Source organism: Struthio camelus, chromosome 3 (assembly GCF_040807025.1).
Source record: "Struthio camelus isolate bStrCam1 chromosome 3, bStrCam1.hap1, whole genome shotgun sequence".
Classification (NCBI taxonomy): Eukaryota; Metazoa; Chordata; class Aves; order Struthioniformes; family Struthionidae; genus Struthio; species Struthio camelus.
The window spans coordinates 102844998-102867165 of record NC_090944.1 but is presented as its reverse complement, the minus strand read 5'-3'; the positions used below and the strand labels follow the sequence as shown (position 1 = coordinate 102867165).

General features: G+C 37.6%; 1 protein-coding gene across 14 annotated transcripts in view; it reads right to left on the bottom strand.

Moving 5' to 3' along the window:
• Nucleotides 1-22168, bottom strand: part of BIRC6 (baculoviral IAP repeat containing 6) — a 200294-nt gene that overhangs the window by 90095 nt on the left and 88031 nt on the right. For all 14 annotated transcript variants that reach the window (XM_068939394.1, XM_068939391.1, XM_068939399.1 and 11 more), the window contains 11 exons: nucleotides 20964-21090; nucleotides 20034-20144; nucleotides 13513-13646; nucleotides 12380-12507; nucleotides 10015-10577; nucleotides 7034-7209; nucleotides 6341-6437; nucleotides 5953-6147; nucleotides 3827-4027; nucleotides 2908-3187; nucleotides 425-681 (listed from right to left, as the gene is read on the bottom strand). In XM_068939394.1, coding sequence (XP_068795495.1) covers nucleotides 425-681; nucleotides 2908-3187; nucleotides 3827-4027; nucleotides 5953-6147; nucleotides 6341-6437; nucleotides 7034-7209; nucleotides 10015-10577; nucleotides 12380-12507; nucleotides 13513-13646; nucleotides 20034-20144; nucleotides 20964-21090 — 2269 coding nt within the window. The remainder of the gene's footprint in view (nucleotides 1-424; nucleotides 682-2907; nucleotides 3188-3826; nucleotides 4028-5952; nucleotides 6148-6340; nucleotides 6438-7033; nucleotides 7210-10014; nucleotides 10578-12379; nucleotides 12508-13512; nucleotides 13647-20033; nucleotides 20145-20963; nucleotides 21091-22168) is intronic.

Here is a 22168-nt window from a genome sequence, read left to right as displayed (position 1 = left end):
CAGAATGTATTTTATCCTACAGAATACTACAGCCCAAAGATTCCTGTGCCTGTTTTCCTTAAAACTGTTTGTGTACCTACTCTTTATGTTGAAACGTCTAAACAATAGTATCTATATATACATACACAGATGTATTTAAGACAGGTTGCATGTTCTACTCTCGTGACTTGAAAACATTCACTTAATTATATATCCTACAAGTAAATCGAAACTATAAATACCGATACTGGTTGCACTGTTTTACTAGTGTAGAATTATTCATAAAGTTCTGTGATACTCAGAAGCACAATGTAAGGTAACAAAACAGCAAGTTCTGGTAACCAAAATTCAGAACCCAAAAGTAACACATAAACAATCCTGTATTTGTACATTTACACAAGCAACAATTTTAAGCAACAACTGAAAAGAAAAATATGGCACTCACCTGCAGGATCACTCCCTGATGCTGAGCAGTTTCTTAGAAGAATGTCAATCAGTTTTAGGCCTATTCTGGTGGACTGAAGCCCAATTTTTACAAGGACAGCCTCAATGTTTGGCGAATGCATACCGCAATATGGTGACATGAGCAAAGCAGCACATGTCTGCAACAGATTAGCAGTGGGTGCTGCAGCACTAGCCATCATCCCTTCTAAATCACTTATGTGCGTGAGGCAGTGGTGTAGTAATCTTAACCACCCAATACTGAAAAGGAAAACATGAAAATGAGCTAATGCATCATTTCAGTATTTTATTTTTCATCTACAACTACTTGCATTAGATACTACAACGAGTACAAAAGAAAATGGCTGTGACACGATCAGCTATCGCCTGAGAAAATTCAAATAACTGTATTCAAGTCTTCAGTGTAATATACAGTAGTAACGCTGCTGTAACTACAGGTTTAAGGCTGCAAGAAAAAGGCAGGGTTTGTGGGTAAAGGTAGGGTTTGGGGGGGGGGTTGTTTGTTTGTTTGTTTTTAATACACCAACTAATACAGCACAGAGGACAAAAACTTTTTGGCTCTACAAACTGTCTTCCAGTTCTGAAGCACGCCTTAAGAGCTTGCATGGACAGATAATGGGAAAAGTTTAAGCCCCTGCAAATTTAATTTGGTAGTGTAAAATTTCTCAAGTAGATAGAGGAATTGTGAAACGTGAATGAGAAGGTATGCTTCTGATAAAACAAGATTTCTTGATTCAGATCCATATTTCTCTCAACAGAGCCACCCTATATGCATTTCGAAGGCTCTGGCAGTTTTTTTTTTTCCTTTTTTGTTTTTGGGTATTTTTGTACACACAGAAGTTCTTATGTGTGCCAAAATTCATGTGCCAATGAGTATGCATTCAGACATTAAAAGGAGCTGGCCAAATAGTAAATGTGAAACAGTACACTGCCTCATTTAGGCACAGTAGGACTCAAACAGAAGCTTATCTTTCTTTAAGGCTTAAAATTCTGCAGTATTTGTTGGCATTAAAATTATACAAATGCATCTCCTCACTAAAAGTTACAGTGTTTAAGACAACTAAAGTTTGCAATGTCCTGCCCAGATACACAAACTTTTAGGATCTTATACAACCACAAAAAACGACAGTGAACCTTAGTGAGCATGAAGTCCTACTTGATTTAAAAAAAAACAAAACCTCACACACAGAAAGTACAGAAATTAAAAATGCTAACCGTTGCATTTCTCCCATGTCTTTCTTACTCTTTAGCAGCATTATTCAGCATTCCTTTCAATAACAAACCTTGCAAAGTAAACCGATCGTACTTTAATCAATTTGGAAGTGTAATAACTGGAACTGATTTATAAAAAGTAACTTTACAGCGCTGTTTAAACAAGAACTATGAACAACATAGCAAACTGAGTTGTACATGAAATAAATAGTTCAGAACTTGTCAGTGATCTTTTGCTAACAGTTAAGTTATTTTCTAACAGTTTAGTTATTTTCACAGCTAACCTTATCCTCCTTTCTTTTGTACTATCAGAAACCTTTGTGCACATCTTACCTGAAGTTTACATTTTTATTTTAGGAAGAATTTACTCCAAATTTATCATTTAAGAAAGGAGCAAAACTTTTCTGTAATGGCTAATATGAAATTATATCCAAGTCTATTTAAGATATATGCCTTATTACTACCATTAGTCTATTGAGATACATATCAAACTAAGCTGAAAACTAAGTATTTTAAAACCTTCCCATGCTCTTCTTTCAAGTTTATAAACATTAAGGTTCAGAGGAAGAATATTGTAAAGTCAAAAATTTTTACAATTAAGCCAAATTTCAGTGGAACCAAGAAACTTCAAAAATTCTCCTCTACCAATAAATCATTACATTCAAAGTTGGAAAAACTTAAATACTTATTTCGGAGCAATCCCTAAGGGTTTATTTCCTCTTACTTTAAAACTGAGTAAGAACTCAAGATGCCACCTAACCCAATAAAAGCACTCGAAAAGAAATCTTGCTGATATGCCAGAATCACAACATTCAGTTCATATTTCTCAAATATTTGCAAACTGTAATATTAGATATGACTTCCACAAAGTTTTGTATTGTCCTATTTCTATTCCAGCTCCAATACTTATCTCTGCTGGAGTCAGAGTTGCCTAAGAAATATGCTGCTGCTGAGTTTTTTTTGACAACTGTCTACACATTAAGAACGCAGCACGCAACTCTGAATGCTTTCCTGTTCTTTGTATTCTTTCTCATACAGATGAGAGCACCCCTTATATGATGGCTTGTAAAAGCACAAACAAGTTTTCAACACATTTAAAATAGAAACTGCAAATGTTGAAGTCAATTACAGCAACAGCTATTCATGAATGCAGTTTGCCACTGAAGAATCTGACTCAAGAGTAGAAAATATCATAAAATAAGAATGAAAACAAACTGTTCATCTAGTGTGCTGTAACTGATATTACAAGCATACCTCGTTTTAGAGACCTGATCCTCAGAGGGAAGGAATGGATTGTTGACTGTAGCAGATGAGGTGTTTCCAAAGGCTGTGAGGCCTAACAGTTTGATCTGAGAGAGGCCTAACGTACTAGCATCCCGCGGACGATGGAGACGAAGACAGACAGCTGAGGCCACTTCAGCTTTTACAAGCTGGATTTTTATATACGTGAGACCACTTGTGATAACAGGAGTTGACAAAGGTAACATATTCACACCATCTGCACTTATTTCGACAGATACTGACGAAGGGCAAGCTACAGAGTAAGATAAGAAAAAAGGTTTAACGCTATTTAGAAAATTGAACTGGTTTGAATATTAAACATTTAACATTTTTCCCTGTTGAAGATACAGAACAAGATGATTAAAATTACCTTATGCAAACACTAGTACAGAACTGCAGCTGGAGTATTTGACCTGTGTGATGACATATAATCAAATGCACATGCATTTTGATACATGGTTTACACAGTTTATTTCAAAGATTTCAAACAAAGGAAAGTTCTGTTAGTGTAACTGCCAGATCTTTCTCTAGTTGGGCTATGACAATAATACAGCAGCAAATCTGTTTCTCTCAGGACTTATTCCAGCCACCACACACAACTATTTTGTCAGAAGACCCCTGGATCAATATCACTTTCTCACTAGTGTTTTGAGAAGTTTTTTGCAAAATTTAATGTTAGTGCCACAAAACATGTAGTAAGCTAGAAGAAATCAAGGAAAATCAGAGCCTTCAATTCTCAAGGAAATAAGAATTAGCAAACTTTCCAATTTATTTTAATGGCATTCTTCAAACAACTTGTCAGTTTTAGTTACTCAGACTATGTTCTTTATACTATTTGTAAATCCTAGCCCTTAAATTTTCAAATCAGCATCACTGCTAGCAAATCACTCACTTGCAAGAGATGCCAGATGAGGTTGAATGTGAATCTCTTTCAGCAGCACAGCTGCAGGAAGGTGAATTGTGAGGTCACACCAAGCTTCCTCGGGTAGGAATATGTAAGACCACGCGGCAGATCGTGCTCTTCTATGTGGAGGAGTAGCTTGTAATAGTACTTCAGCAGGCTGGGCAGTGGGACTGCTTGAGGTGATTGAACCTTCAAAAACAGCAGCATTAATTATTAATGCTTACTAGTAAAACCCAAAGTAATTCATAATCTGAATTTAGAAAACACTTTTTTCCCCATTTTGTCTTGTTTGGTTTATTGATAACATTCTATATATAATACTGACAGTTATTAAGATATGTTTCTGTTGCTCTTTGCAAAACTGCATTTTACATATGCAGTTTACATATCCACATGCATTCTTGTGTGCTTGAAAATTTGCTACGGGACATTTGCTACTGAAATCATAAACCTTCTATCAAGAGTTAATTATAAAAAACAAAAAAAAAAAACTGAGAAAGCCCAAAGGCTAACCAGCAAGCATAACACTATGCTTAGACTTCAACCCTGTTAATTCTACATAATGAAAGCTTGCAAAGTTAAAATATCAGAACAGTAACTTAAATGCCTTTATCACCCAAGTCTGCAAATGTTTTTCATTAAAAAGCTTTGTTTATCATGAAAAGCTTTTTCCAAATAGTCGCTGTGGTCAGAGATGGAATTTTTTATTTTTCTAAACTTATAACATGAGTTAAGAATCAAGTAGGAAGCTGTAGGCTATGTCTTTAGCAAGTAGCACGCTGGAATAAGATCAGACTTGAGTTGTTCAAATTACATGTACACAGGATGTTTTACTTGTGAGTAGCTCTAGCCTGGTACACATGACTGAGTGCCCGTTAGCAGCGGGAGTGCAAGAGGTGCATTCTTGGAGCACGCATTTTAATAGAGTCTCATCCCAAATGAATCCAGCTCGTGTCTCAGAACACTACATGGTAAGAATCAAAGTATAGTAAGTCAGGACAATCACAAGTTTCATTTCAAAAGTACACTCCAGACTGAAAGTGAAACATTAAGATAGATTCAGTTTTAGCAGAAACTGCAGAGCTTGGCAGGTAGGGAGATAAGGTATGTAATACACCACTGCAATATTTGCTTAAAATTTAAATTAAATTGTAATTTTTAAAATTTAAAAATTACAATTTAAAGTAATTAAATAAAAGCATCTGCAAGATTCTCATATTCAACTTTTAAACAATTTGTGAGCAACAAAGTAGATGGCTATTCTGTCAAATAAGCTTCATTTTTTTTAAATTTCATTTTATTTAATCCTTCTAAATTTGCATGACAGGACTGAATGGAATTCTCTTTTCAGTCCTACAACATTTGTAAGGTTTTTTGTTTGTTTGTTTTGTTTTGACATAGTCTTCTCATTCTCCCCTCTCGAGGGTGAGGCACTGGATGAATACATTCAAGCTAGGTTAGGGGCAGCAATATTGAACATTAAGATACTAGTAACGGAAAACAGCCTTAGGACGTTGTTTGAGTATACCTGTCTTTCCAAGCACTCAATTTAGTGAGTAGCACCCATTGCATTGACACGATAACAGCACTGCAATTCTAACAAACATTCATGCAAACACCACCCAGAGCACAAGGTGCAGGTGTAAGAGGAGCATCAGTGATACTAGCCCTATGTTCCAGCCTCTGCTGCTGTTTGACCCAGCTCAGGCTCGTTCTGCATCATCCCACTTTGCTACGCTTTTGCGAGAAGCTGGATCAAATCAGGTGTGTCTTAAGTGACATCAGTGAATCTTACTGCGGTTATGGCAGAGAATAGGCTGAAACAGGGTTTCCCATAACCTAGTGGAGGAGGAAGGGGCTCACCTTGATGCAATGACTATGTCTGATGCAGATCACCCCTTCCTTTTCCCTCCGCCTCCAAACAGGGTCTTATCAACTGTGGAGAAGGGCTTGAGCAAAGAATATTTCCTTCCCTGACATCTTCCTGAATCACCGCTACCCCTTCTATTCAGAAAATTTACTAGCTTTATGATATTTTACACAATACTTTGTTAAGAACATGATAAATATTCAAACAATCACTGAATATTAATACAAGAGAAAGAGTTACCTACCCAAAGGTGCAAAATTGTGGATCCCTTCTGCATTATCAGGCTCAGAAGCTAGCACTCTGGCTTTCAAACTGCTATCTGTTGCTTTGGTGGGACCAGAATCAAGGAATTTCATAATAGTTGAAACCATACTTCTTGCAGTGTTAACAATAGCTCTTGTGCTTGTTACCATGTTGTTACAAATGAGCTGAACACCACCTGTGTATAATGGAGGGAAAAAAACCAAAAAACCAAAAAACAACAGTTCAGAAGCATACAATAGATTCTAAGCAAGCAAAGTCATATTTAGTAAATTTGATCCTCCAGACACATATTTGCATTCCATCTTTAAGTGTCATCAAATCTACTACAAACATTTTGCTACATATGCCTATGGAAGAGACATTCTTACCCATATCATGGAAAGCCTTCAGTGCCTCACTTGTGTCCAACACTCGTAAAATGAACCAGAGCAGTGGCTCAGATAACTGACAAGTGGCAAGAGAACCCTAGAAGAAAAACAGTTAAGAAATACAGTTTCATACACAATTCATATGACAGAAATATATGCATGACTGGTCTTAAGTCTTACTTTTAATAGACAAAATCCCAGAGAGGACAACCCACTACAGTTTATTTCTCTATCACAAAATTGCAATAACATGCTCCATATGCTTCACACCCACATAAGAGAAGTCATGTGGTGAGGGAAAGACGAAACTAGCAGATAAGTAGCTGAAGGGAAGTAAGAATATGGAACACTTAAAAGAGCCATTAATATGAATACAATAAATGGGCTCCCCAGTTAGTTGAGCATAGTAAAACCAGTGTGGGAAAAAATTTCAACACATCTCCGCACCTTAAACCAGGAATCTTGAGAGGGATGTCAGAATGTCCTTACGGAGGCTCTCCCTCCCCTCCACCATGGGCAACTGAAGGAGGCTCAGAAAAACAGCTTTCTAACTTTAGCACCAAAGCACGGTGCGGTTGGAAAAACGTTAGCATTTCTTTGTACATAGCATCAACCCACTGTTTTTTTTTTTTTTTAGTTTACAGTAACTAGACTATAATTATCTTGAAGCACAACAGACTAAAGGGAACTTACCTGTCTTCCCATGTACCCACAGGCCATGTAGGTAAGAATTGGCTGAAGCATCACTTGCACCGTTGTTGCTTTTTTACTAAGTGTTGTCAGGATAGTGAACAACCCATCTCCAACTGATATTGCATCTAAGCCACCATGAAAGTTTTCATGTTTAGTGAGATGTAAGCCACTTGCACCTTAGTGAAAACAGAAGCAGTTCAAAGTTCAGAAGCTGAGGCCTAACAAACCATTAAAGGAAAAAAAAAACCCACAGTGCATCAAGAGAATAAGTTCATATACATTTCATTTCAGTTAAATATTCACATGGATTTTTACAAATGCGCCATTTTTCAGGATCATGTAAGTTCCTATTAACATCCCCCCGTATGTGCTACCTTCTTTACAGTATAAACAGGAGGCATGGCCCAGGAAGTCAGGGAATCTAAATCCCATTTTAGATAAGACATTACAAATGAGAGTAATTAGCAAAGGAAATAGAATAGGAGCTACAAGGATCAAAATCAATCCTAGCCAAAGGCAACTAACAAGTATTTAGGATTTTTTCCCCAGAGAATAATGCAAGTGCACTTGTCCAGCCAAAAAACCCCCACCATTTAACATATGCATTTCTATCTAAAATACCGCTCCTTAAACTTTCATTCTCAGCAGTGTTTCAGTACCAGATTTCATTGATGGGACATCAGCACTCAAATTAACGCATAAAAGTTAGATTACATATTGCTGAAGATGAGGATGAAACACTGCCAGACTAAATGCTGGATATTTCAACTATCTTTGACTATTTTAGGTATAGCTTCAATGTTAAGAGAGTCAAGTTGTAATTTCTCCTTCCTCCTTCCCCTTGCACCGCTCAGAGGGCGGCCATCCTCCAGAAAGCAAGAGTCGTCTTAAGGAAGGATGTTCTCTGTGAATATGACTGTCTTACAAAGCAAAATGACATGGATCTGGAAGAGTTTTTAAAAGTGGTTTGAGATTAATGGGGAGGGGGATGGAATAATCTCCTTCCATTTAGAGCAACTGAAGTTATATTGAAAAAAGTGTGTTTAAGTGATCTTTGCAATATTTCTTACAGAAACACTCTGGCAAAAGAATTGACAGCTGTAGTACTTTAATCACCTTAAAGCTGTCAAGAAAGAAAGTATTGCTAAGCACTGGATATGTGGAGATAGACAAAAACGAAAAAAATGTGTATTAAAGACTCAATCTCTGCAGAGTCTGGAAAAGCTAAATGAAATGGATGATACAGCTGAAGCCACCAAGGGCAGGTTAGCTGTGAAGATTTTGAGGCAAGGGTAGGACGGCAATGCTGTTATTTGTGTGATTTTCATAGTCTGTCAAAGACAAAGCTCAATGAAATAAGAACTAACGAAATAAAAAAACGAAACAGTCATGAAAGGTAATCCAACAGGTGTTTTGACTTCATGGGACAAGTAAATTACTCATCTCGGTTCCTGAGCGACTGGCTTACCGGATGCAGTAATTCAACACAATTGGCTTAAATTCTCACACCAAAACCGCTGCGTATCAGTAGATTTCTGCAGAAGTCCTCCAGACGATCTTTCCCGGGAAACCTGCATGCTGCACTAGCCATAACATGTTTACTACTATAGGCTGATAACCGACTGAGCATATTTTGGACCAAATATAAACATGGCAGCAGTACTGGAGGAATGTTTTGTTCAGAGAAATTGTCTGAGGAGAGCTTAAAACGCTCTCTTTCATGAAGGAACTACAGCCACAGGCAGCCATGTTACACCTTTCCAAAACACACATACAAATTAGTTTCAGCAACCCGTATCAAAAGGCCTTGGCAGAAACAACCCATTGAAGGGATCAGCTGGCCCAGCAGCTTGAATACTGTGAACAGCATTTTGAAACAATGCTACCTTTCCAAATCGCCTTTTTAAAAAACCCCAAACAACTCCTGGACAGAAACCGGTGGTTCAGAAGGACACTAAAATTGCGGAGGATATTTGAATTACGCTCCAAAGCGGCACATACTCGAAACAACCAGCCCTTTCCCCTAAGAAGCTGCTGCCAGCACCACCGCGTGTCTGTGACATGCCACCGCCGATTGGGGGGGGGGGGGAGGGAGGGGGGGTGCAGCAGCCCCAGAAGGAACTTCCAGAAGGTTCCGGCAGCGCAACCCAGCCCTGTCACACTCTGCCTGCTGTTCACATGTGGCCCTCGGGGATTACTACTTCCTTCCTCAGTTGCTCTTATGCCAGAACGAACCACCGGTCAACACGAGCACTAACATTCGCAAGCCCTCATTGAACAAGCGCGCTGTTTTCGGGTAAGAGTTCCGGTTAACAGTTTCACATCTGCCTGAAAGAAAGTAGCACAGAAAAGGCCAGAGATCTTTCTTTGAAGGGAGAATCACTACAAAGAGCAGGCAGTTTGGCAACTATTACCTCACAAATGGAGCGCAGTCTCTTTGTCTATCATCCTGCATGCATGATGCTTTTCCACTTTTGTGCACGCCACGCTATTCACATTATTTCAGCCAGTAGTTTAAATTCTGCAAATAAGCTGTATACTGTCACCGCTCACAAGCCAGGCTGCTAAAGATAAGCTGTATTTCTCAGGGGTACTAGGTACATGCCTGCCACATAGCAGCTCTGCTGTTCAAAGTATCATCAGCCTCCTCACTTCTTTATGGCAGGAGGAGCTCACCCATATGCATGTGTGACTGGAGCTCCCAGAAGGTCCCTTCCAACCTCAGCCATCCTGCTATTCTGGCAAGCTCCAACAAATTCAAATGCCAAACACATCTGCATTTGGTTTTAATTACCATCTCCCACCTTATGTTATTTTTTTCACATACCTCTCACCCTTTCGCTTCTTTTCTACCAGCCTGTTTTTTCTCCGTCACTTCTGTGACACCTCCTTTGATGTCTACAGCCAACTTCTCTGGTTGTAGAAGTTTTAAGCCTCTCACCACCCCAACAGGTCTTCCTTTTTATTTACAAAATACTTACCAATAATCATTGCCATAGCGCTGCTGTTGCACTGCCCAAGAGCAGACAAAATCTGGCTCATTATTTGTTGGTTGGCTAACACCAAGTCTGCCACATATGCAGTTGATCCTTGAGTATTAGGATTGTTTCCATTGCCATCTTTGCCTCCTGAAACCTTTTCTTCATCAGACACGCTGTCTGTAGTGCTGGTTGCAACTGGAGCACGAGCACTATATTCTCGGTTACTGGAAAGTGGCAGCTGGACTAAAATGTTGACCAGCTTTAACAAATCAAACATGAGCTGATCCCTTGTCATTTCCCCACAAACGGCTTTGGCATCGCCTGGGCGGATAATATTGGCAAAAAGCCCTCCAAAACATGCTCGAGCACCCACAGAGCTGTCTGAGCCACTGCGAGACATCACTTTGTCCGAACACGTAATGTAATGATGCACGAGGAAGGTTATCGACTCAATTACTGCAGAAATAGTGCTAACTGATACAACTTCAAAATTCTGTTCCAAAGTAAATTCCAAGAGTTTCACTTGTGCATCCAAGGGCCCCTGGCCTGTCTGGAAAGCACCCCTGGAAGAAAAATAAAATAATTAATTGTTAAATATGAACAAGTTACACTATTTACTTGACTGACTGACCTTCAAAAGAGGGTTTTTGAGGAATAACTCTCAAAAAGCACAACAAACTTTCAACAAATACAAATCTAGATATTTCTAGAAATGCATGTTGAAGCACATACTGACCTGTGACAAGGGCCAGGCATTCACAGCTTTTTAATACACTGGTCATTACACAGTCTATGGGACTTCTCCATTCTATCGCTTTGCCAGTACCTCCAAAGTTGAAAGTTTCCTTTGACAAAGTCTAGGATCTATTGTTTCTTTAATCATAGAGCTAATCTGCAGATTTGAAATTAATCTGCAGGTTTCAAATACAGCCTTATTCAATTGGGTAGAAAATTTCACATATTTACAGGGAAACACTATGGGAAGAAGTCATCTAATACTTCAATACCATTAGGATTATTTGTCTTTTAACAAGAAAACATGATGAGGTTTTTCTTCTGTCCTAGCCAAAGGGAAGAGAATGGTCAGTCTGAAGAGTAATTATACATAAGATCATGAGAATGCCACTCAAACTGTCACAGATACGTGGTTATAGGTTGATCATTTGTAAGACCACTGTTAGGGATAAGTTTGTTTTCCTGAATGAATTCACGTTTACTGGTGGACTGCAGAATGAGCCTTTAGAGTCAGTACATTTAAAATAAAACTGCTACTAATTTTTAGAGTCTAATGTTTGAAATATTTCTCTGCATCTTTGACACCGATCTATCTCACTGCAACTTTTAACATTAAATACAGAACAAATTAGTTTCTATATATAGTCTTGAAGAAAGTATTTGGTGTTTAACTAGTTTTTAAAATAAAATACTGCTTTCATTTACAATCAATCTTATGCTTCAGTCAGACATAGCGGAACTGAAGAACTATCTGAGGTTTTAGAAATAATTAACTAAACCCTTCTTTGGTGATTTGATTCCATTTTATGGCATTTCAGCCCCACCTTGTTTGTCTCAAAAAAACCCCTAATCATCTCAAAAGCTATCATTTCAACAGCCTCTTAAGCTCATTTCAAGTAAATTATTGCATGCAGATATGCATCGTAAGAGTCACTGTGAATTAATGATTTCATTGTACTAATTATTATAGTTTTTGCATAATTAATTGATCATTAATGTAAGCTGGCGAGGCCCGCCCGCCCACCCACCCACTTCAAGTTATCACGGTAAAATCGGGTAGAGAGGGCTACAACTGTTTTCTGTATAATTAAAGGATAGATAACACCAAAGTGCCACCTGCTGGGAAGCAGGGAAGAAAGCAGGGATGAAGAATCTCATCCTTAACTCTATGAAGCCTTTGTCTGGGGATGTGCAATGCATCAATACCAGATGTATACCTAACATGTATACATGTGATGATAATATAACATATTTCAGACCAAGCAATTGCCACAAGTCCAGTGTATTGCTGATGTATTGACACTCAACAGTCTTGTACCCATCAATCTAGCAGTAAAAAAGTAGAGCTGTTAAAGACAAGCTATCTCAGCTGGAGAAGCAACTGGAGTCCAATCAGCTGTTTGGTGCTCCTTCCCACAGTCCTGCACGCATAGACAGCCGCACAGGGAGTTTCCACGTGCCAGGAGAAGCCCAGAGCCCTCTGGTTGCTCTGCAGCTACAGCAGAGAACTCCTTCCATAAAATACTTGACAGCAAGTGGCGATGTATGCATCGCTGCAGCTGTGATTCACAGCCCACAGATTTTAAAGACAAAGATGGTATTTAAAAAAAAAAAAAAAATCAAGGTTTACCTTTCTGTTGAAAGTATATGTATTAATTTCAATAAAAATTCACTGAACATCTGAGGACACGTTGAAGAAAGATGCACTTGTAATCGAGTAAGAAATTCTTGCATAGCTTGCGTAGCTGTTGGCCCAACCTGGAAGGAAAGGCATTTTCATAAGTTTATAAATAAACTGAGATGTCCTCAAGAATATTAAGTTCTATCTAACAGAAAAAAAAACATTTTCTAAGAACATTAAAGTATTATGCATCTTGTTTTCTGAATAATTTTATGGAGTTTTCACAGGAGAATTATTCTGAACAGTTTATTTCGTATGTTTTTCTATTGCTAACCATGAGGAAAAAACCCCCAAATAATTCAGCTCTTGGCCTAAAACAGTTTATCCTTTCAGCAATGCATTCTACACTACACACAGAATACACCTCTGTGTGAATCCACATGACTTTCACAAACTACACATTCATGTGCAAGTGTTTTAGACTAATAGCTTTTCTCAAAAATTAAATGTTTTACAATACTAACTATTTTCCAGGAGACTCCTGTCAAATATTACATATAAATAAGTTAACTTTTTTTTGTCATCAGTCACAGATATCCCAAAGACTGTAAAGAGCAACAAACCATTAACTGAAACTAGGAGAAACAGTAACTGACACATTAATTCACAAAACAGGCAGAAAATACAACAGCTTTATTTTTGTGGTCTTTTTCTTTTTTTCTTTTTTTTTTCTTTTCTTTTTTTTAATTCTGGACTTGTTACATATTTAAACTTAAATGTTCACTAGCAATTTTATCCTAACCCAGTCTGATTTCAGGAAGCTAAATGAACTCTATTACTTTTCCATGCACGCTATTGAAAAACCTGAACACGGAACACTCAGTGATGTGTCACGTGATATACTCTCCCTAGGGAAAGACTCCGAAGAGTTGGAAAAAAAAGGAAAGATTAATGATGAAGTATAATACTCATAGTGGATTACCAACACGATCTTCCCTGGGGTTGTTAATCAGAACCAGCTAATACTAAAATAAAGAAAAAAGAAGCTACAGCTATAACACATTATGAAAAACACATATTCATATCAAATGTACTGAAATCCTGTCATGAAGGCTTATTCTGTCATTTTAATTGCGAGTTACCTGTGGACTGTGTTGATTTGTTCCATGAGGATTAGTGCCAGAAAGAAATTTCACCAAGACATGAAGGAGGTTGGGATCTGACACCAATAGCTGGGCAGTACTTTCCTGAGCTCCAATGGCACTGCTTGGACCAGCTTAAAAATAAACACATGAAAAGTAAATTTCTAGTCTTAAGTGTCAATTGTAAAAACATTTATAGCATTTATCCATTATACGTACTTCATCCTGTATACATATTCAGGGCAGGATGAGCTACCAAAAGTTGCTTACTCATGGCTACAAGTTTGAGTATACTTTTGTCCATGAGGTACAGGTATAGACCCCCGAAACTGCTCCCTCTGTTTCTAAGCTTGTTAAGATAATACTCCCGAAAATAAAGTTTCATTTTGTAGAAGCAATATATTCAGACATTTTTACCTGTTTCTCTTTATTTGTCCAACAATTTATCAAGGTTTAAGTGCATTTGTTACTTTAGCAGACAGAGAACACAGATTCTATTATCCTGTAAGCAATCAAGATGTTTTTGTCCATTGCACACTCAGATTTCTCATCATTGACTACACCCGTAGGGAGCTTAGTAGATAGGGGCCTTGGAGACTAGAAGTAGAATTAATATATATCCTTCGATGATCAAACAAATGAGTTTTTACGAAATGTGAAATCTTACTCGTTCAATAGCGGCACATACAATCAACTCAAATCACGACTTCAGAAAAACATAGCTACTTACTGCATAAAAATACTTATTCTTATCATGTTGTCCTATCTAATTACAATTTCTGGTTATTACACACTGAAGATGTGATTTGTTTTGGATTTTATCCCCTACTTGAAAAATTAAATCAAGAGGAAATGGTGCTTTGGTACAAGAGAGTTTGGCCGGCATCCACTGGATCAAGATAAGATATCTGATTAGGGAGGATGCAAAAGAACAAAAACCCTAAACTACTTCCTGGTCATTTTGTTTATCAGAGTCTTCAACATCCTACATTAATTTCCTTAAACTAAACAGTAATACTCCAGTCAGGAATGAAAAGTCTCAGTCAAAACCAGTATTAAACCCTAACTACTTCTATCTCAATTGAAAAGCATCTAGAGCACTGAAATAATGTTGGAAAAAGACTTGCCGTGAGAAGATATCCCTATGGGAAGACAGAAGGAGAGGAGGGGAAAAAAAAGATAATTCACTGTAAGATTTCCCCTTATCAAATGCCATTTCATTCCCAATCTCTAAACCTTTTTTTTTTTTTTTTTTGCATTAGCTGAATGTGGAAAACTAAGGTTGAAAGTATTTCCCTCTCAGCTATATGGAGCATATATTTCTCACTGATATATCATTATCAGTAGTAAAAACAATTATGCATGGCTAAGACTGATGAAACAGCAAGAGCTGCAGTTGAATAAAAGTAATAAACTATCCCATAGCATTTTCTGCGAAAGACTGAACTTCTCAGAATAAGAGAGGCCTTCCATTGCAAGTCATGCCTGTGAAACACCAATCTGGATGAACTGATCAAGTTTATTTTCCACTGTATCTAAACCTCTAAACATTTAGTTAAGTAATATACATAATGCACTAATTGTCCCTCTTAAAATAAACGAACAAACAAAAAAACCTAGGTATGTAGGCTGTTGTTGGGGTTCTTTTTTTTTTTTTTTTGACATGCCATGATACAAATTAAAGATGAAAATGATACTTGGGTCTGTAAGGATACTAATTTGCTACCTCACAGCTCTTGCACGTAAACTTAGATCTAATATATTACAGTTTTTTTTTCCCCTCAGTTTATAATCTATCATGAAATTTAAGTCAAACTACTATAATTAATAACATACTCAGCTCTTGCTGACATAACTAATCAAAATTGAAGCCTTTACAAGCTTCAATTATTCTGTTTTATTCTGTTTTTTCCTGACTAACTTCTGTAATTTTTTGTTGCTCCAATGTAACTGCATCCTTCAAACTTTGAGTAGGAATATAGTTCCAAGTTAGATGGCACTGGAGTTTGTTTGAAAGCGCCGAACATCTAATTTTACATCTATCTGAAAGTGTGCATGCAAAAGTCCCCAAATGTTTTTTATTTGAAAAAAGGTCAGATTTCTGTCATACTTTCCAGCATTCTTGAATCTTTGAAGATAGAAGGTATTTCATTTTCTTCAGAGACCTTGAATCAAAGGCATTAATCAGAAATGCAGTCTCCTTCTCTATGAAGTCTTCAGGCATCAGCGTGATAAGTAACACTGCTATTAGTACGTTTTTTCTTTTACTCCACTGAAAATGCAGCTTTTAGAAGACCTGCGCTTACATTTTTATGAACAGGCATGTTTGGGGTGTAACTTCAGTCATTTAATTTGTTCGTTTGGTGTTTCTTTGAAGACAATGTTACTTAAAAACTCCAACTTTTCCCTACTTCATTTGCTTTCACTTTGTTAGGGCTTTACTGTAATAGTTAATTAAATTGGGCTGTTTTGTGAAGACTTCACATCTTAATGCGGGTAGATGTCACGTCAGAACTTCTCCAGAGTTGACCATCCCACCCCATCTCCTCTCAGCATCAAGGGCTAGCAAATTCTACACAGCAATCTTCAGCTCATTTTCTTCTAGTTTTAAACACTCTGTAGTTTTTCTACTGTTTCATGATAAGTTGATACCATAACTGAGTAATTATATCTTCATTACCTCCTACACTATTTTATCGCATTTTTTTTAAACAGCTGGAAATATAACTGCAGTGTAAAAGCCCACTTTAATTCTACATTTTATTTGTCCGGTATGTTTTGTTTGACACTAACTCAGATTTCAGAAGAATGCATCTACATGATCTGCTCTGTTGAGTAATGTTCATACTTGAAATACTGCTCTGTTGTGCTGCTGGTGACTGATAACATAAGAACAGATAATGCAAAAGGGCATGCGAGGAGAGCATGAATAGTTCTTGCTACAGGAATAGATCTCCAGTAAATGCATTATCAGAAAGACTTGACAGATGATAGCCATTTGCTTCAGAGCAACTGTAGCTCTAAAGTTTTTCTTAGTCAGATATCACTGTGGATTTGCTTGTACCCACCTTCCCTTACATGGGATTAAAGGATTCCCGTTGTCGCCCACCAAACTGATTTTAAAAATCGTCCTTCCAAAATTTGTCACTAGATCTTGAAACCAAATGAAGATCATTGTTCTGAATTGAAATGAGTGGAGTTGGGGGGCAGAGGGGGCGGGCAGTGTATCCCTGCAAAGCAGGCCTCAGGTAAGCGTTTCTGAAGCATGAAAATCACACAACCTGAGCGCTCACATTCTGAAAATGTTTATCAGCCACATACTTGGACAATGAAATAGGATCTTCTGATCACAAAATGACCTGCCCTAGAGGGCAGTTGCTCACAAATTCCCAATAAAGGACAGTTCCTGGAAGAAATATGCCCTATGCTCAGGTTAAAAAAAAACAAATCAATAAAACTAAAACAAAATACACAGAAACGAACCCTGATTACTAATGGAGAAGTCTAGGCTTTGGGGGGAAAAAAAAAAAGTCAGAAACAGCTTTGAAAATAAAAATCAGGATGAGATCTCAAGGACTACCTTATTTTTGTTGCAACAGGAAGGTCGATGGCAAGAGCTTAGAATTTACTGATCTCTTGATGTAATAATGATGACTGAGCCTGCAGTCTTGATAGTAGAACAATTCAGAAGTCAGAAGAGGGTTCAAAGAGAATACACAAAGTACAAATAAGACAAGACGCTGGATCTTGAATGGATGGAAGACATGAAACAGCCCTTTTTAAGAAAGAGTGGAGAAAACAGAACGACTGGATGGGAACATGGTCTGACAAATGACAATAACGAATTTCAACTAAATAAGAATCTTGCCAATTTCAGAAGCAGGTTCACTAAGAAGGCTTTGATCCAATATTTTAGAAAAATAACTATAGTGAGGCTTTCTCACAACTAAAATGTCAACGCGCAAACAGTTTAGCGATCATCTATTTCTGGCTACATACCTACTAAGTTGCTTCCGGTTTCTGAAACAGCAAATAGGATTATCTAATTAGGATTATCATATCCAGAAGAGTTGCCTTCCTGCTTATTCTACAAGGCTGACTGCATATGAACAGGTTTATTATACCTGCAATCATCTGAATAAAATGGTATTTTGGTTTTTTAAATCAGTGGAGATAGTCTGCAAATGAACACATTTGGTGTTGGATTTTGGGGTATTAAAGGGAAAAGAACCTCATTTTTGTAATCATACACTGCTAGAAAGACTAACTAAACTTTTCCCAATTACTTGTAACTGACATCCTAGCGGGTTAACAGAAGAATACCCCTAGCCATTACCCATCAATAAAGTGTAGTATTATGTGAACTATTTGCATTTCATAGCTTAAAGTATCACAGAACTATACGGCGTACAACAGAAACTCAACCCAAAACAAAGTTGATGTGTAACTTGCATGTGACCAACCTTAATAACAACTTGTCTTTACACTGTTATCTCTATATTGGCTGTGTGGAAAATAAGTTACGTTGGCTTTTTTTTTTTTTTATTTTAAATAAACTATATTGGCTTTTGGAAAACATGCCTTTGAATTATAAATTGATGAGAACTCCTGTGAGGCATTGCCTGTTAATGGTTTAAGAGACTGATTATTTTGAGGCCCAGCTCTGAACTAAAGCAGACGGAAGACAAGAATTACTGGAGAAGTGCTCTGATGGAGCCCACCTTCAGTCATCAAGAACTGGACAGACACAGATGATTTGTTATCTTAAATGTGACACTGAGTTGTCACATTTACTCTCTGTATTGAGACAGACATGGCAACTCTCTGCCATTGAGACAGAATAATATTATCTTGATTAATTAGCCACTAAGGAATTCTGGCACAGAAGTTATCAAGGGGTCACTTAAGCTTATTCGGCTCTCACTTCTACCTGTGAGTATGTAAAAAGGGGCAGTTATGGGGTACACATCTGTGTCAGCCCACCTGTGTGCATAAAAGGAGATGCCCTTTCAACCCTTTCTTTACTCCAGCCAGCTTGCATCTCCAACCCTTTCCAATTCAACCCCGGTCTTGGGCTCACAATCCTATAAACACAAAAATCCTAGCATACAACCACATTCACACACTGATCTACACCTGAGATGAGTCACAATAGTTGCATTTGAGCAGCTTTTCCTTCCCATCATCACTTACTGATCTCAGGCAGCTGTGTAAGGAACTCCCACAAACATGCAGCTGCCTGTACCTTTCAATGCCAGAACACTGACACAGCACCTCATACCACTTGGAAGAGACTCATATATGGCCAGCGTCATCTCTACCATTAATTTGAGAACTGCTTTTCTACAGTTACAGTGTGGAGTCTTGAAAACACACATACACATGCTAAATACAAGCCTTATTATCCCCCTGCCCCCAAAAATCAGACCTTATCCTACCAGACCTCAAATACCAAGAATAGCATAAAGATCCCTATTCGTGAATAGCAATAAATTCTATTAATTTATCTGCAGCTCAATTTTCCTGAGACTGATCTCTAAATAACATAACAGAAAAGGGATGAAAAGTGAAGACTTGCAAAAAGTGCATCCCCGGACAATGATTTCCAACAGCGAATATGAAAAAAAATTCAGAAGCAGCTTTGAGGAAAACTGTTGAGAAGAACTGCCATGACAGGCGGGCAAATTACTTCGGAAAACTACCATCTTCAGGTGCCTCTGGGTTTCTTCCTTGTGTAATTAGTGCATTCAGTCACACACTTGGTGTGACAACAATATTTAAGAGAGCTTTGACTTGGTCTGATAGATAGGCTTTCAAAGATTCCAGTCTCCAAAGTTCTCTTTACCGCTTGATATCTTCTTTAGAATGCCTTGGGGATACTGCCACAAAAGCGTTCCTCATGAAAGCTGCCCCATGACAGTAAACCATTTAGAAGCTAAAACTTGTCATTTAGAAATTGCATCCTTTAATATCTATCTGACTTGTGACAAAGTATCATTCACAAAGGGAGATTAGTTGCACACTATTAAGCTGCCATATGCAGCATGCAAGATAATTTAGCGTGCATAGGGAAGATAAACGAAAGGGCTTTATTTCTTTCTGAAAAGATTTAGCTTTTAGGGACCTATCTTCTTATAGCTTTCCATAAGCAGCGACTAGTGCCCTGGATACGTATAAGAAATATTTCTACTGCCTCAGAAGGATATGAATCTCTTTCTCACAGCCTTAATCATCGCTCTCTGCTACCTGCTCCCCAAATACAAAGCTAATGCCCAGTGATTCCTTCTAAAATTCCTGTGTTTAGAAGACATTGCTAACCTATTCGTAAGGGCCTTTTCTTTTACCACTAAGGTTTCAGCTTCTGTGGTACGAGTAATTCAAGAAGCCCACTCTCAAAAGCCTGAAGTTATGGAGAGCCAACAAAGTACTTATCTGACAAAGTTCTAGTAGTCTCTGGGATGGGAATGAACACTCATTTATACATCATAAAAACTGGCAACACAAAAAAATCCACAACTTACCATTAAGCTGCATGTTTGTCATGAGAGTTAGGCTGTGAAGCACAAGGCACCATGTCCGGAGTAAGGTGTTAGGATACCATGCCAGGACTGACAGAAAGCTAGTTACAGATGCTGTCAAGAAAAACATTTTTTTTCCAAGCATTAATCTTCAGGTTATTACAGTCAAAATAAGAAGTTTACAGTGAGTCTATTTACTTTGTTTTGACAACTACTGACCCAGGAAATTAGGAAATGAAGCCTTCAACACTGCAGAGGAAATGACCCAAAGAATCTTCTGCAATGCCAAAATCTTGTCATCTCAGGAAAAAAAAAAAATGATGCAGATAAATTACTTGAGTTGCATCAAAAAAGGCTCTCATGGAACTCAGTGTAACAGGCTCATTATAGAAGGCATTCACGTTTTGAGCTATCAGCTCAAGATACCACAGATTTTTTTAAAATCATTTTGAATTCACAGAAGAAAAAAAACTAGACATGTCTTTGTACTGGATTAGCAGACTGAAGCCAAAAAGTAAAAGTCTTCCCCTACTCATTAGTCTCCTTTGATAACAATAAACAGGGCATCAAACTGTTATCAGGAGAATAAATTTACCAGAGAAGCGCATCCAGATGCACAGTCTGCCTTAGACTAAGAAGTATATTTTAAAAGGTTTTTTTTGGAAGAACCATGAATTAAGAGCCACGAAGTTTACGGTTTAAGTTCTGAGGAGATTTCACAAAAAATACATTCAAGGGACCACCTCTCAATTACATATTAACCTCAGAATTTCAATGTCAAGAAAAGAGAAGTCCGAGAGCTCTTTAATTAGAACAAAAAAATCATTACACCTCTGATCTTAACAAGAATACTATTAAGCAAAAACTGAGCACTTTCAAAAATTTTATCTTGCACCTCCTGCAAATTCATTTTCCCAACTGAATGTATTTTACCTTGGTTCAAAGAAATTACAGGTATTCGATTAGCGTTATACAGGAAAATATCAGTGCCATTATCTTTACTTCCAGAGGGGCTGGAATTCAGGCTTAATGTGAGCCATAACTGTAAAAGGGATTCAAGCTGAAAAAAAAGAAAAAGAAAAAAAAAAAAGAAAAGATATCACCAAACCAAATACAAGTGTTTTCCCTGAACCTAAAAAATGAGAGAAGTTGTCTCTTTTGATTTTAAAAAGCCTTATCCACATTCTCAGCTGCTACTGTTTCCGCTCACAACATTCAAATACACACCCTCCTTTACTGGCTAGGAAGCTTCTGATAAACAGAACGTTCCAGTCAAGTTTAGCATAATTTGAAAATGCTTTCGCTGTTTTCTGGTAATGGATTTCTTTTTCAGTTGGTTTAAATTTTCTTTTATTTTCTTTTCTCTTCAAACTTCTGTTAAAAAAAGGCAGTTTTACACAAACCCCTATATCATCACCTTACTACTCTAACTTACATGATCATGTGTAAGCTTTTGGAATGTCTCAGTGAACATAGTCAAGTGAGGTTTAACAGTAATCCAAAATTATTCATATTCGCAGAAGCCATTTTAACTACTAGGAGACCTCCTGTAGTATCAGAGAGGAACAGATACTTACTCTGAATCACTCCCTCGAGATCAACAAACTACTTGGATGTTCTTGGGAAACACCAAGGTCCTTTACCCCACAAATTGTGTTTTGCATGAGATATTTAAAGAACAACTGAGGGTGCAGCCCACTGACCAAATTAAAACATAATGCTTAGGTGCCTGCCTACCTGTTTCATACATAATACACACAGCATTCCTTTTGTTTACATTAAGAAAAGTGTTGATAACGCAACTAAAAAGCATACTTGAGCTTTAAACTTTTAGGATCACAGGATAATTCAGGTTGGAAGGGACCTCTGGAGGGTATCTAGTGCAACCTTCTGCTCAAAGAAGGGTCAACATGAGACTAGGCTGCTCATGGCCTTATCCATCTGCGTTTTGAAAACCTCCAAGGATGGAGACTGCACACTTAGTGAAAGTCTTCACTGATAAAGTAACGATTATCTTTCAGTGAAGCTACAAATGGTGTTTTTGAATATGCAAAAGTACACAAACCTACCTTCCACTGTAACAAGGAACTTCCTATTTGATAAAAGCTTTCGGTATGTTTATTGCATTATTGGTACTA